This window comes from Triticum dicoccoides, chromosome 5B (genome assembly GCF_002162155.2).
Source record: "Triticum dicoccoides isolate Atlit2015 ecotype Zavitan chromosome 5B, WEW_v2.0, whole genome shotgun sequence".
In the NCBI taxonomy this organism is placed as follows: Eukaryota; Viridiplantae; Streptophyta; class Magnoliopsida; order Poales; family Poaceae; genus Triticum; species Triticum dicoccoides.
Window position 1 is genome coordinate 246492418 of NC_041389.1, and position 14236 is coordinate 246506653.

General features: G+C 44.3%; 1 protein-coding gene across 1 annotated transcript; it reads right to left on the reverse strand.

Annotated features, from left to right (window-relative positions):
• Window positions 1–12999: 12999 nt before the first annotated feature.
• On the reverse strand, window positions 13000–13969 carry LOC119308240 (CEN-like protein 2). The gene is made up of 4 exons (XM_037584362.1): window positions 13665–13969; window positions 13505–13566; window positions 13300–13340; window positions 13000–13217 (listed from the first exon to the last, which is right to left on the reverse strand). The coding sequence occupies exons 1-4, from the start codon at window positions 13863–13865 to the stop codon at window positions 13000–13002; spliced, it is 522 nt and encodes a 173-aa protein (XP_037440259.1). The 5' UTR covers window positions 13866–13969.
• Between the last annotated feature and the right edge of the window lie 267 nt (window positions 13970–14236).

Sequence of the window (14236 nt, forward strand, 5' to 3'; positions counted from 1 at the left end):
AGTTGTTAGGGACGCTGATCCGGCACACCTCTGAAAGAACATATGGTGCCCCAATGTCTGGTTTTGGTAATTGATGACATTCTCTATGGACTAATGGTTGCCTTGAGTTATATGTGAAGGGTTTTGAAGTCCATGTGTTGGGTTCAAGGAGTTTATGAGTGACCAAGGTGCTATTCAAGGAATTATCCAAAGTTTAGTCAGAGAGAAGACATGATAGAAGGTTGATCAAGACTAAGTCAAGGAGTGAATCAAGTTGATCAACACACAAAGCGTACAAGATGTACCGAGAGGTATCAAGTGATTCCATGGTATGATAAGCATTGTCCATTACGCTTTGTGTACTAACCCATGGTCTATGTGAGAGTTTTTTGTGGGGTTAGGTATGTTTCCATGGTTGTGCATCAAAAGAAAGATATCATATAACCCATGGAGGATAACATCAAGTGGTGATGGTCATCAAGGTTGCAGTGTGCAAGTTCAAGTGGAGCATCGCGAAGAGATCGTGCTTGAAGCTTGGCGTCCTTTGGGGTGACAATGGACTTGTGAAGACGAGCCAAAGAGTAGCTCACCAATAGTGGAGTATGGGGAGCAATCAACTAGTCTTCATCGAGCCAACTCAATCAAGAAAGGTGGTCCAACTTGGGGAAGTCAATATCGTCATCATCAAGCTCAAGTGGACTATGTGCAAGGCAAATTTTCCCTTGATAGGTTTTATATTTTACCAATCTCAAGGTGGTAGTTGGGAGACTAGGTTATATGATCGTTTGTCGTACTATCAAGGGGGGCTCTCAAGTTAGTAGCTTGATCATATCGTTCGTAGAGAGCTCAAACCATTGCATCCTTGCATCATCTTTCTTGGTTCTTGTTTGGTTTTTCTCGGTGTGAGTTTTAGAGCTTCTGGTCATCTTCATGACAAGCTCGAGGTCATCGAAAACGGAGTTCACGTATGCATCTTCTATGATATTTTCAGTGTTGGAGTTTTTGCCGGTTCATCACCGGGAGAGGCTTCACTCCTCTATATCTTAGGCACACTCCCCCTGCCTCTTCTTACTATAACCAACAAGCTTGAGTTTCCGATGTTGGATAGTTCTTGTCGCCCTCTATCCAACAAGCTTGAGTTTGCTCAATTCGAAGCTCATTTGCAGAAGTTATGGTAGTTCTAGTTTTCTTGTACCCATCTGTTGCTGTGCTTGTGAGCTAGAAGCCACAAGCAGTAGTACCGCTCTAGTTAGTGGTAGTACCGCTTGTAAGCGGTAGTACCGTTGTCCAGTACCGCGGCTACTGCCGCTGCTTATGGGAACTCGGCTTTCGTGTCGGGTTTGCGCGGAAGTGCAACAGTAGTGCGAAGCGGTAGTACCGCCTCTAAGCGGTAGTACCGCTTGCTACTACCGATGCACTGCCGCTCCCTCCAGGTATCGATGCACTCTCAGTGGAAGTGAAGCGACAGTGGAGAGTAGCACTACTTCCTATAAGCGGTAGTACCGCTCAGGTGGGCGGTAGTACCACGGTAGCAGTTCTACTGCTCCTCCCTTGTTCCTACTCTGCTTCTGAGTAACCCCGAGCTGCAACCCTAGCGGTACTACCGCTGGGGCAAGCGTCAGTACCACTCTGGCTACACTACCGCCTTGTGGCTTCGTGCCATTGCACTATTTTTGGGTTACTACCGCCCGAGTGGTAGTACTGTTCTATTGAGCGGTAGTACCGCTCTGTGCGGGCTGGAAGCAAGGTAACAGTTGGATTTTCCCCCTCCTATAAAAGGGGGTCTTCTTCCCCATTGAACCTTATCCTTTGAGCTCGTGTTCTTCCCCCATTGTTGACCTTCTTCGAGCTTGCCATCTCTCAATCCCTCCAATGATTCTTACTAGTTCTTGAGGGAAAAGAGAGATGAGATCTAGATCTACGTTTCCACCAATCACTTTCTCCTCTATATGAGGGGAACCCCTTGGATCTAGATCTTGGAGTTCTTCGTGTTCTCTTCTTCGTTCTTCTTCTCATTTTCCTCCCTAGCATTAGTTGCTTTGGTGGGATTTGGGAGAGAAGGACTTGGGCACTCTGTGTGTCCTTGCCATTGCATTTGGTGCATCGCTTTGAGTTCTCCACGGTGATACGTGGAAGTGAAGTTGAGTAGCTTGTTACTCTTGGGTGCTTGGTACCCTAGAGCTTGTTCCTCTTGGGTGCTTGGGCGCCCTAGACGGTTGGTGGTGCTTCGGAGCTCAATCATTGTGGTGTAAAGCTTCGGTCAAGTGTTGGGGTCTCCAATTAGGTTGTGGAGATTGCCTCAAACATTTTGACGGGTACCGGTGACCGCCCCCAAGGGTTGCTAAAGTGTACGGGTTCGGTGACCGCCCCCAAGGGTTGCCATTTGTACGGCTTCGGTGATCGCCCTCAAGGGTCCCTTAGTGGAATCACGACATCTTGCATTATGCGAGGGCGTGAGTAGATTATGGTGGCCCTAGTGGCTTTTCTGGGAGCATTGTGCCTCCACACCGATCCAAACAAAGATTAGCATCCGCAAGGGTGTGAACTTCGTGATACATCATCGTCTCCGCGTGCCTCGGTTATCTCTTACCCGAGCCCTTTATTTATGCACTTTACTTTGTGATATGCATATTGTTTCATGTCATATATCTTGCTATCACTTAGTGTTTATCTTGCTTAGCATAAGTTGTTGGTGCACGTAGGTGAGCCTAGTTGTTTTAGGTTTTGTGCTTGACAAATTAAACGCTAGTTTTATTTCACATTTGTTCAAGCCTAAACCATAATTATTTTAGAGCGCATATACATTCCCTCTCTAGGCGACATCCACAATCTTTCAACCTCCGACTTTGGTTTACCTCACTGCCGGTGCGCAGCTTCACGGATGTGAGTGTCGCCACCATTTGAACCCCCACTATCCGATTTGTTTGTGGCCTGGGTTAAACTCAATTTGGATCATGCCTCATACGAGTCGGTTCGTTCATAGCCCAAGTGGCTATCCTTTTGAATTAGATTCCAGGTGACGTCGATTCGAGTCCCATTCTATGCAGGTTAGGTGCCCTTTTTCTGCGTTTAGTGAGACACTGACCAATAGGCCCTCGAGCCATTGCTGATAATGCACATGTGGTATGACGGCCCCTCCCATGAGTGGCTATAGCTACTTTCGTTTTTCTATGATTTTATATTTTCTCTCTCTTTTTCATAGATTGGAAAATAAAAAACCCAAAAAAATGGCAAGAGTTTCAAAATTTTGTTCACATTAAAAAAACTCTTCGTGTTTTAAAAAATGTTTGGAATTTCAAAAAGGTTTATTTTTTCCAAAAAAAATCAGAATTACAAATTTTCAAATTTGCTCACGTTTTCCAAATTTTATTATTTTATAAAATGTTCAAAGTTCTTCACAATATTCAAGAAGTCTTCGAAAGTTCTAGAAAATTTGTAATTAAAAAATTCTTCATATTTTTTTTAAAAAAATGTCAGTTTTTTCAGAAATTCTTTCTATTTTTCAAAATATGTTTAGGAACTTGCATTTTTCATGTTTTCATAAAAAAATCATTTTGTTTTCAAAAAATTTCCCACAATATTTTTAAACCGTGCTATAGTAAACATGCATAGTACATTAGCCCAGTTGCGTCCAACAAGCGTCCAATAGGATTTACCGCCCGCGCCACCCGATTTCTTCCGGCGACCATTCCGGTGCTTCCCCGGTCTATCCCCACGCGGCAGCGGTTTCCTCCGTCTCCCTCTAGTCACCGCCTCCTCGCGCGGTAGTCCTCCGACGAACAGCGCCCGGCCGCCCGCTGCCGCTTGGCGCCCGCAAGGTGTTCGACAAAATGCCCGCAAGGTATGTATTGCTTCCAACTTCACATTTGTATTAGTGCATGTGGTTTGTAGTTTTTTATAGCCTAGTTTTGAACATTGTAGATGAGTTCGTCGTATGATTCTTCTGAAGAAGAATTTGATATGGAAGAGGAGGAGGATCTTGCAATGATCCTAGCTATGCACATCAATAAAAAACCGAAACACGGTGATTCGGTTATGGGTCGGCAGAAAATTTGGAGGGATATGATCGTTTCCCACAACAGATTGATGAGGCACTATTTTGTGGATAATCCCACATACCCCGAGTCGTACTTTCGTCGCCAGTTTAGGATGGGCGCCGAGTTGCTTGGGCGCATTGCAGAGAAACTAGCGAGCCATGACCGGTTTTTTCAGCAGAGGAGGAATGCCGCCAGAGAGCTCGGGCATAGCACCTTTCAGAAGGTGATAGCCGCTTTGCGTCGGCATCCCCGCTGATCTAATTGATGATCACTTGGGCGTGGGTGAGAGCCAAGCCATCATATGTGTCAAGCACTTCGCAGTTGGAATTGTGCAAGTGTTTGGCCCGGAGTACTTGAGATCTCCCCATGCTGAAGACGCCGCAAGGCTATTGGAGATGAACAAAGCTCGCGGGTTCCCAACTATGCTTGGCTCAATAGATTGCATGCATTGGAGTTGGAAAAATTGTCCAAAGGCATGGCATGGGCAATTTCACGGCAAAAAAGGGTTTCACTATAATCCTTGAAGCGGTGGCCTATCAAGAGACTTGGATTTCACATGCTTTTTTTGGAATGCCTGGATATTTGAATGACATCAACGTTGTCAACCGGTCACCACTGATGAATAAGATTGCAAATGGTAAACTGCCACCGATGCAGTTTATTGCTAATGGTCGTACATACAACTATGGCTATGTAGGGACCAGACCTCAAACAGTCTGATCTCTGTGCATCAGTGTCATCCCTGGATCGGTAATGCTGACACGCACAGTACTCGAGGATTTATAACAGAGTAGCAATCACACACTTATTACATTGAATGTCTCAAAAAAGAACTTATTACAATAATATGGCTTAAGGCCATCTAAAAATCGATAACAGCGGAAGGCTTGGAAGATAAAGTGAGTCCATCAACTCCAACGGCATCACTGAGTGAAAGATAACGACCTATAGCACCTTACTCATCGTCTGAAAAGTCTGCAACATGAACGTTGCAGCCCAAAACGGGTCAGCACATGGAATATGCTGGCAATGTAACACATAGAATAATGAACAGAATAAATGCTATCACTACATGCATATATGGCTGGTGGAAAGCTCTATGGTTATAGTTTCGCATAAAGCCAATTTTTTCCTACAACAAAGGAATACATTTTATTTAACTATCATGGTAGTTGTTAAACATTGAGAAGGTTCCTCCAACTCAATCCCAATTAAGCATCATCATTAAACCCAATCAAATTATATTAAGAGTGATGAGATCAACATGACAATCCAAGAACTAGATACTCAAAACTCCATAACTGAGGACACGGCTAACCATGATTAGTTTGTACACTCTGCAGAGGTTTGCACACTTTTCCCCACAAGACTCGAATACATCCATGGTCGGAGATTCGAGACACAGTCTTTCTGAAACATTAACTCTTTACTCTGGGTGGACAGTTACACCTACTTTCCCCTACATCTGCTTGCCCACCACTGAAAGAGGTCATGCAACATACTCAACTATGCTAGAGACCATAATAGCTTGTGGTTGCACACGGAAGTTTCTAGCATGAATAACCTTATGATCCCTTTGAGCCTGGGTGGCGGACCGTAGGATGATCACACGGGTACTCAGGACAACATTGGATTCTCCAGGTGCCCTGACAACCACTGGGTACTCCAGGGTGCCACAAGCAATCCACCCAGATGTGTGTTTAAGTAGCCACCTTAAGTTAACCATTAATAAAACTCTCACATTTGTCATGAATCACTTGAACCAAACCACATCTACAAGCATAGCATAACAATATAAGCATTACGTAAAAGTAACTCCCAAAGTTTGATAGTAATCAGGGTAATAGGTTCTACCTCATCATCTACTTCCCAGAACCCACATGTTAAACAGATCCTAACCATGCAATTGTTTGAGGGTTGATCTAATGCAATAAAACTGGGTAGTAAAGAGGAATGATCAAAGTGTTACTTGTCTTGCTGATGATCCGTGAAACCTAGAGACTCGTAGTAGCACGCTTCGCACTCTGGGTACTCTATCGCAAACAAAATAATAGCATACAATAAGCACTCAACTGGAAGCACGGGTAAAACTCAAATAAAAGATCTAACAAGAAAGTTCAACTTGAGAACTCTAGTTTGCAAAAAGAATCAAATCAAACAAAATAACGAAACTCAAACTGCGAAAGAAACAAGATCCGTTTACTAATCTGGACTAAAGTCAAATTTTACAGTACCAAAATCTTGTTCAAGTTGATTAAACAAAAAGAGGGCTTCGAGACGAAGATCTGGGCATTTGAAGCACCTGATTCCGATAAGCGAGCGAAAAGACAAACTAAAACGAAAATCAGGATAGAAATCGCGATCGAAAATAATCGCGGAAAACCCCTGAAAAAAGAAAAATTGATGAACAGGCTAAGGAACGAAAGCCGATCTAAAAAACGCATCTAGGTTTTCGAATAAAAACCAAACGGTTTTTGAAATAAAACCGACAGCTACCTCGGCAAGCGTGACGGCGGCAGCGGCGGGCAACTCCGGCGAGGGCGGCGTTCGGCGGCGGTGGGCGGGGTCGGCGGCGACGGTGGCGCGGCGCCGCTAGGGTGAGGGTTAGGGTTCGGGGTGGCGAGGTGGGCTGGCAGCGGGGGCTAGGCCGCGGCTTATAAAGCCGACCGGGCGAAGTGTTCGGGTCGGACACGGCCTGTTAAGTCGGTTGACTTTTTAAAAAAATAATTTCATCACACAGAAAAACAAAGAAAAGAAATACTAAACGGACTCTAAAAATCCTGAAATAAATTTTTCCCGTCCTCTAAAAATATAGCGGAAAAAGTGAACATTTATTTAGGCCTCTAATGCAATTTTGAAAAATGCAATTTTTCCTAATTCAAATAAAATAGCTATAAAACTCTGAATAAATTCTTATTTGATTTTAATATTTAACCTCCAATATTTCTTTATTTTGGGGAAGTCATTTTATCCCCTCTATATTATTTTTCATATTGGAAATATTCGAAGAGAAAAATAATTAAAATCAAATGATCCTCTTTTCAAAATTTGAGAAAACTCAAATATGAAAATAACGAAATCCCCAACTCTCTCCGTGGGTCCTTGAGTTGCGTAGAATATCTAGGATCAACCCAAAATGCAGTAAAATATGGTATGCAATGATGGTCTAATGTATAACATTTCAAATTGAAAATTTGAGATGTTACAGGCTACTATTTTGCGGATGGCATCTATCCAAAGTGGCAAACATTTGTGTAGCCGTTGAAAAAACCGGAAGATAAAAAATATCTTGATTTCCACAATGCTTAGGCGGCGGCTAGAAAAGATGTGGAGAGAGCTTTTGGGATTTTTCAAGCCTAATTTGCTATTGTGAGAGGACAGACTAGATTTTGGGATCAAAAGATGCTTTGGTACATAATGCACACTTGTGTGGTCATGTACAACATGATCATCGAGAATGAGTGTGATCAAGATGTAGATTACTCTCACTATGAGCTCTTGGGACATCTCGTGCGAGTGCAGCGGAGGGCTGAAAGGGTAGCCCGTTTTGTTACCTCCTATCATTCCATTCGACGTCCGGTGGCGCATGATGATCTTCAGAAGGATCTCATTGAGGAGTGGTGGGCTTGGAATGACTGTCAAAGAGCATCATGATTTGTGCATTTGATGTTGTATTGTTGAACTATTTGTTGTATTGATGAAAGATACTATTCGTTTGAGTTGTAATACATTGAACTATTTATTGTTGATTTATTTTGTTTCTGTTTGATCTTCTTGCTTGTGTTTGAAGCGCATATGTTGTTGTGCGAGAGCACGCGCTGCATTTTAGCGCGCCTGCTGGAGCTTTGCGCGCTGCATTTTACCGCGGCTGCTGGAACCAGCGCCAGTGGCGGAGCTAGCATTTGACACCAGGTTGGGCCGCCCCAAAAAATCTTCAGTTTGTTCTTCGGCCACATGTGCAGTCCCCTTCCGACATACTAAGCTTTACTGTGTAGATTCCTACCATGTCTCTCAATAATATGGGTATGATTTCATCAGTTCATCTATATGTGCTGGAACTAATCAAATTCGTCTACAACTGAAAAACACAACTCATCTATGTAATATATAAACATGGCATCTCCCTTTCCATTTCCTGTCAGAGTCAGGCAAACAAAGAAATTTAACTAGAACCGGTCAAAGGGAATTTGAGGTCAGTACCTCTCTCGCAGTCTCCCAATCTGTTCGCCTGAGTGGACTGGGCGTCGTGGCCCGTGGGCGACTTGCCGGCTCCGGCAAGCAGTAGCATGGCCAGGGCGACTGCCAGCTGGGCGCGTTGCTGCCACAGGCATTAGGGCAGTTCCTCCTGGTGGCTGGCGAGGCGACGCCGCAACGGCGAAGCAAGGAAGCAAGTAGCAGGTGGCGAATTGGAATCGAGCCAGACAAGGGTTGTGCGGCCGCCTCGTACGGTGCGATGAGCCTGTGCACTGTGCGTGTTGTGCGTTCGACCTTCTTTCTCCCCCAACTGCTCTTTTTGTCTTGCTGGGCTTCTTTCCCACTGGCCCATGTCTTACTAATCCTATTTCATGTAGACAGGCCCAAAATCCCAGGATGGGCCGCAGCCCACCCTGTCCACTCTGTGGCTCCGCCAGTGACAAGCGTCGTGCGCCGCGTCAAACGAGACAATCGATGCACTGCAAACTGGTTTCTAGCGCGCCGCGTTTTGGACGGTTGTTGGAGATTCTCTTAGAGATGCTCAAGTGAGAGCGTGAGACGTAGTCACGCCCCGCAACGCGCGTCAGGTAGGAGTTCTCGCAACTTTTTTTTGAGGGGCAGGAGTTCTCACAACTAGCGTCCAAGAGAAGAGCTCTCGGTACTGGGTATAGGTGGCCAAATGGGTCGGGATAGCTGGGCCGGCCCGGTAGCACGGCCGGCACGTGCTAAACGGGCCAGGCCCGGCACGCGGCACGCCAAGGGCCGTGCCTGGGCCTGAAGGCCGAGCACGCGGGCCGGCACGGCACGTCCCGATTATCCTTTTTTTATGTATCCTAATGTGGCCCAACAGGTAAAAATAGGCTAAAAACGCCCAGTGTGCAAAATAAAAGGCAGATTAGCGGGCCTGGCGGGCCGGTGGGCCGGCCCAATTAGCATATGGGCCGTGCCTGGGCTGCAGGCTGCAACACGCGGGCCGGCACGGCACGGCCCGTATAATAATCGTGCCTTGGCGGGCCGGGCCGTGCCAGGCACGATTAGGATGGGCCGTGCCATGCCGGGCCGGGCTGGCCCGTTTGGCCAGCTATAGTACTGGGCTTAGGGGCAAGGAAAACGGGCCTCAGAACATCGTGGAAGGTGGGAAAACGGGCCACCGGAGGGCAGCAGGGGAAGGCTCGGGGGCCCGTATCCTCAGGGGTCGACGACGGCCATCCCGTCGACCTCGCTCCCGGCGGCAGGATGCCAGCCGAAGCCTCCAACCTGCGGGGCCGACTTGGGATCTCACCTTCGCCGTGTGATCGATCGCGGGTTCTCCTTGCCCCGCGATCGCTTCTGCCGACAAGTGCAGCGGTAGTGGGTGACATGGTGAGGATTCGCTCGGCACTCCCCTCTCATCAGATTCAAGTCGTAGGATTCTCCATTGCCTCACTTGTATCCTCTAGCTCCCCTTGCCGGTGTGGTGGCTGCGCGCCACTTTTAATGTGGTTATCATCTTATTCCAGCAACAATAGCAAAATTTGTTCCACAAAATGTTCTGTTCAATGTCGGTAGCAACTTTTTTTGAATATGTCGGTAGCAACTTGCCTTCTGCTGATTTGCTCAACTAGGTGCACGTGTGGTGCCCCTGTGCTTTCCGGTGGCTGCTCTAGAGAAATTTGGAATATTACAAGTTTACGCTGTAGTAGATGTTTCTCAAGGAATTATGCACAGTCTAGATAGATAGAAAAGTGTAATCGTGAAGAATGTTGGCTGAACTGCGGATCTGGCATACGAAAGGAATGTATACCTGTAGGTGTCGTGTGGACTGTATGTTAGGGGAGGTGGGGAAATGATTAGTGGGTTTAGTCTAATCCATTTTATGGATTGGTGAATTGAGATAAAAAGTGCGATAAGGGTAGGGATATATAGTGACAGGGATCAGAAATGGAGAAAACACCACTATTGTTGAGGGAACATTTATAGCCTGTACATATATGTAGCTGCTCATTATGCTTGCACTAACATCAAAAAGAAATAATAGGACAAAAGACAAAACAGCTAGGATATGGCATGTGGAATCCAAATCATTATGTTTCCATGCAACCTATTTGTGTAAATCTCCTTGTAGCCTTTCTACATCATGATAGTTCGCAGGCATCGAACAGAACACACCATCATTGGAAAGTGCAGATTCTGGTTGTTTGTACCTAAAACATTTGAATATCTAAAAATATTAGTATGTGATATTGTCAAGTGCAATATTTTTTGTACCTGCAATTCTTTCTGCCATGGATTCAGTGGATAAAATCTGAACGACTTGCAGTGTAAATCAGAAAACTTAGCTCGCCTTGTTTGATGTTTACTTCAAAAATATTGTGTTCTCGTGCAGAGAATTGCGTGTGCTCTTCTTGAACTTTGTAGACGCTGTTGAAGTATATATGTGGATTGCCTGGCCCCTTTCCATCAGTTCACACTTTTGGTTGCGTTGCCTAGTGCATGAAGCTGAACATGGTATCAGGGTGTCAGGTCTTGAGTTCAAGTCCTGGCTTTCGTGGTTTATCCAAAAATTGTTGCTGCCCCCCTCTGTGTCCACGTATAATAGGCCTCTTGAGCCATACCTCTGAGTCTATTCACGTGTTGACGTCCCGCGTCACACGTGAGAGGGGGTGTTGAAGTGTATATGTGGATTGCCTAGCCCTTTCCATTAGTTCGGAGTTTTGATTGCGTTCCCTAGTGCATGAAGCTTAACAGACGCCTCATTTTGAACCAAAATTTGAGCTCATCCTCTCCTTCTTATGCAGAAAACATGTAAATGTTTCTTTTTACCTGTAGTCTTTTGTGGTGATCAATGAAACAAGTCCTCTTGGATCATGTCTGTTTTGTTTTGGGATAAAACACTAAACTTGCTAAACTTGTTTTATTAATTGGAAAAAAATCTTGTGAGATTGGTACGTGCTGGTATACTTTGATTCTTTTTCTGAATGTCATGGTCTAAGCTTGATGCTATAATAAATGGTCAACTTAAAGCCAACAGTGTGAAAATGTTCTGCACAATTTGTCGCCGCTTTTAGATACTAACTAGAGATGTCATGTGACTGCCAACTACCATTGCTGGTAGGGTGAAACTTGTCATGCCAACAAATTATTTTAACACAAACCTTTTGTATATATAACTGTGATTCCATTTGATACTCGGGAGGATTATCTTCTTGAAAATAAAAGAATACCTAGGATGAACCATGTATATTTTCAAATAAGAATTAAGCACCCAAATCCAAGTCGAAGAGGAACCTAATCCATCCGATGGAGTTTACACCCACGGCTCACACCAACTGAGCTAGGACTGCCTGCAAAGATCATCTTATTGACACACATGATTCGTATTGATGTGATCCTAGGATTAGACTTTCTAATTTTATTTAGTTAAGATAGCTGAGATTGGAAGAGCCTTGTTCACTGTTAAACGTCGAACTTCTTACATGGGTGAATAGAGAAAATGCATACTGCTTGTTTGATAGTCCCAAAATATAAATATTTAGAAGATAAATTCAGAATTGATCGTGGATCATACTCTATTTTGTTTGATGTGAAGATATTTGCATCACATACTAGTCACTAGCAGTTCTGTTGACTTTCATTTAGTTCCCAAAACTCCAAAACTGTTCATTTCTATGTTATTTTCCCCTCATTTTATTTGCCTGCATGTTTTCCTACATTAATTGTCCAAATAGGTCGAGTTTACCATCGTGAGCAAATGGTACGTCCTGATCTACCTCCTCCGCTTGAAAGTTGCAAACCATGTCTTATTCATTTGCCAAGGTCTACCTGCCTATTTTTTATCAATTGGGTTCAGGATGAATTGGCCCAAATAATAATAATGAACTGGTTGGCTGGTTGCTCTAATGGATCCTTCGACATGTGCCAGGTCAGGCTTGATCTGAACTGCCAGGCCGTTAAAATGCCTCCTACCTTGTATGGCTTGGACTCAGCAAAATGTCAAATAGATAAAAGACTAACCTGGTTATATGATTAGGTACCGAACTGTGAGCTGAGCCATTATGTTGTAAGGGCACACAATTGGTTAATGTGCTACAAATAATGAATGTGTACAAGGTACTACCATATTTCTAGAGGATGGGGGAAAGAGGGTCAGTTTACAGCTAAATTTGAGTAAATTATTAATATGCAATGTGTATCAAATGGATATTGTTTTGTTGCTGGGTGTAAGAACATGATGAAGGCAAAATAGGGTGGGGGGTGGGGTTCCCACTGCGTACTTTTAGCATTTCTAGTGGGTGATCCTCTAGATCATGGATATCTCCATGTCTCTCTGAATATAGTGGCAGTGCAATACAGTTAGGAGGGTTTTCATTGTTCTATGAGGTGACACAACAATATCTAACAAAGTTCTGTTACAGGAGATTGCTTGTCAGAAAAGCCGAAAAGGTGCACATAACATGGAACCAGCATGCGACATACAGTAGATAAAGCCTTTTTGCCAGTTAGGATTGTCTACTTGACCCTGGATTTCGTGATAACTGGCTAATACACGACTTGGAACCACAAACATGGACCACTTGCTGCACTGGCATTTGTGAACATGATTATCAATCTTACTGCTTACAAAACAATCTAATTCTAATACAATCTTCAAAATGCATTTGATTTATTTGTAGATCCATGAGGAAGTAATGTGGCAAGGAAGCATTGGTTCACGAGCAAGTAATGTAGCAGACGAGTATCCACTTCGAAAAGAAGATTGGAACTCCATAGGCCTTTATTTGTCATAACTGGGACAACGAGAGCTGGATTTTCAGCGCCTCCTGGCAGCAGTCTCTCTCTGACAGTTGAAGTAGACAGCCGCCACAGGGAGGCCGAGGTCATTCTCCGCAGCAAACTGGCGGGTGTTGAAATGATCCCTGAAGGAAGGCACAGTTACAGTCTGCCTTCGCTTCTGCTTGAAGAGCACAAAAATGAACCTGTGGATGCCTATGTTCGGCTTTGGGCTCTCATAGCTTATAACTTCCCGTCCTGCAGTTGGAAAGTTGGATGGTTATTTATCAAAATGCAGAACATGGAATAGACCAATTCAAATCTGTTCGAAAGGACCTACCAAAAGAAGCATCTGTTGTCCCAGGTATATCAGTAACAATCCTGTAAGCGTGACATATATGACAAAATGGCTCCCATTAGAAGTCTTCAGAAAACAGTCTTCATATAAAGGCAATATGGAGATGTGCTGCTATCTAGCAACATATACTAATTTCTAGTTGATCAGTGGCCACCCAGCAGAAAGAAATGTGCAGAAGAAAGATTACCAGTGAAGGTGCTCCCTTAGATATGGATCACTTGGCCCTGGCACATCAGGGTCTGTCATAACCTGAAATATGAATAATTGTGGCCATTAGGAAGAAAAAACAAGTATATAATACTCAAGAGTTGGATATGGAGTTCCCGGATTGAATTAAATGCACTTACCAGTGTGAACAAGGATCGCAAGTCACCCCCTTGGACCTCTACTCGTGGTTTAGATACAACCGCTGATGGGTAGAGCTCATGGCCATTGAAGACAAGCTTGTTGGAGTTATAGGTCGTTACCATCTTCACACATGGGTTAAATGTATCAAGAACTTCTCCAATCACCCGCCCCACAATAAGAGGTTCCACAGACCTAGACATGGTTGGAAGGGGAGGGAGGTATTTTGGTCTTGCACGGTAAATGCTCTGTCTGGTTGTTGCGAAGCTAATATACTTCGATGTGCCTTGAGCTGCTTATTGGGCATTGCTAGAGTATGAGCATCTATTTATAGTGGCAAGAACGCTGCTTCTTCAAGTGTGAGACATGAGTAGTATGTGTGTTCTTTTTTAGTTGGGTATGCGTGGAAAGAACTGAAAAGGCCACACAGAGGATCTAACCACTTTTTCCAAGACAGCCAACCAAAGGCCTTGTTTCTTCTCGAACAGTTGCACACAGAATCTGTACAAGTAATACTTCATGTGTCTTCTTTTAAGTTCTAGGGACAATAACTATTTTTACAAGAATCATGAGG

Bases quoted from the DNA above. Each gene is read 5' to 3' on its own strand.
- LOC119308240 (XM_037584362.1), bottom strand. From the start codon at position 13,865: ATGTCTAGGTCTGTGGAACCTCTTATTGTGGGGCGGGTGATTGGAGAA. The intron at 13,567-13,664 runs GTAAGTGCATTT...TTCATATTTCAG, and splicing joins TGCGATCCTTGTTCACACTG to GTTATGACAGACCCTGATGT. The intron at 13,341-13,504 runs GTAATCTTTCTT...TCACGCTTACAG, and splicing joins CTAAGGGAGCACCTTCACTG to GATTGTTACTGATATACCTG.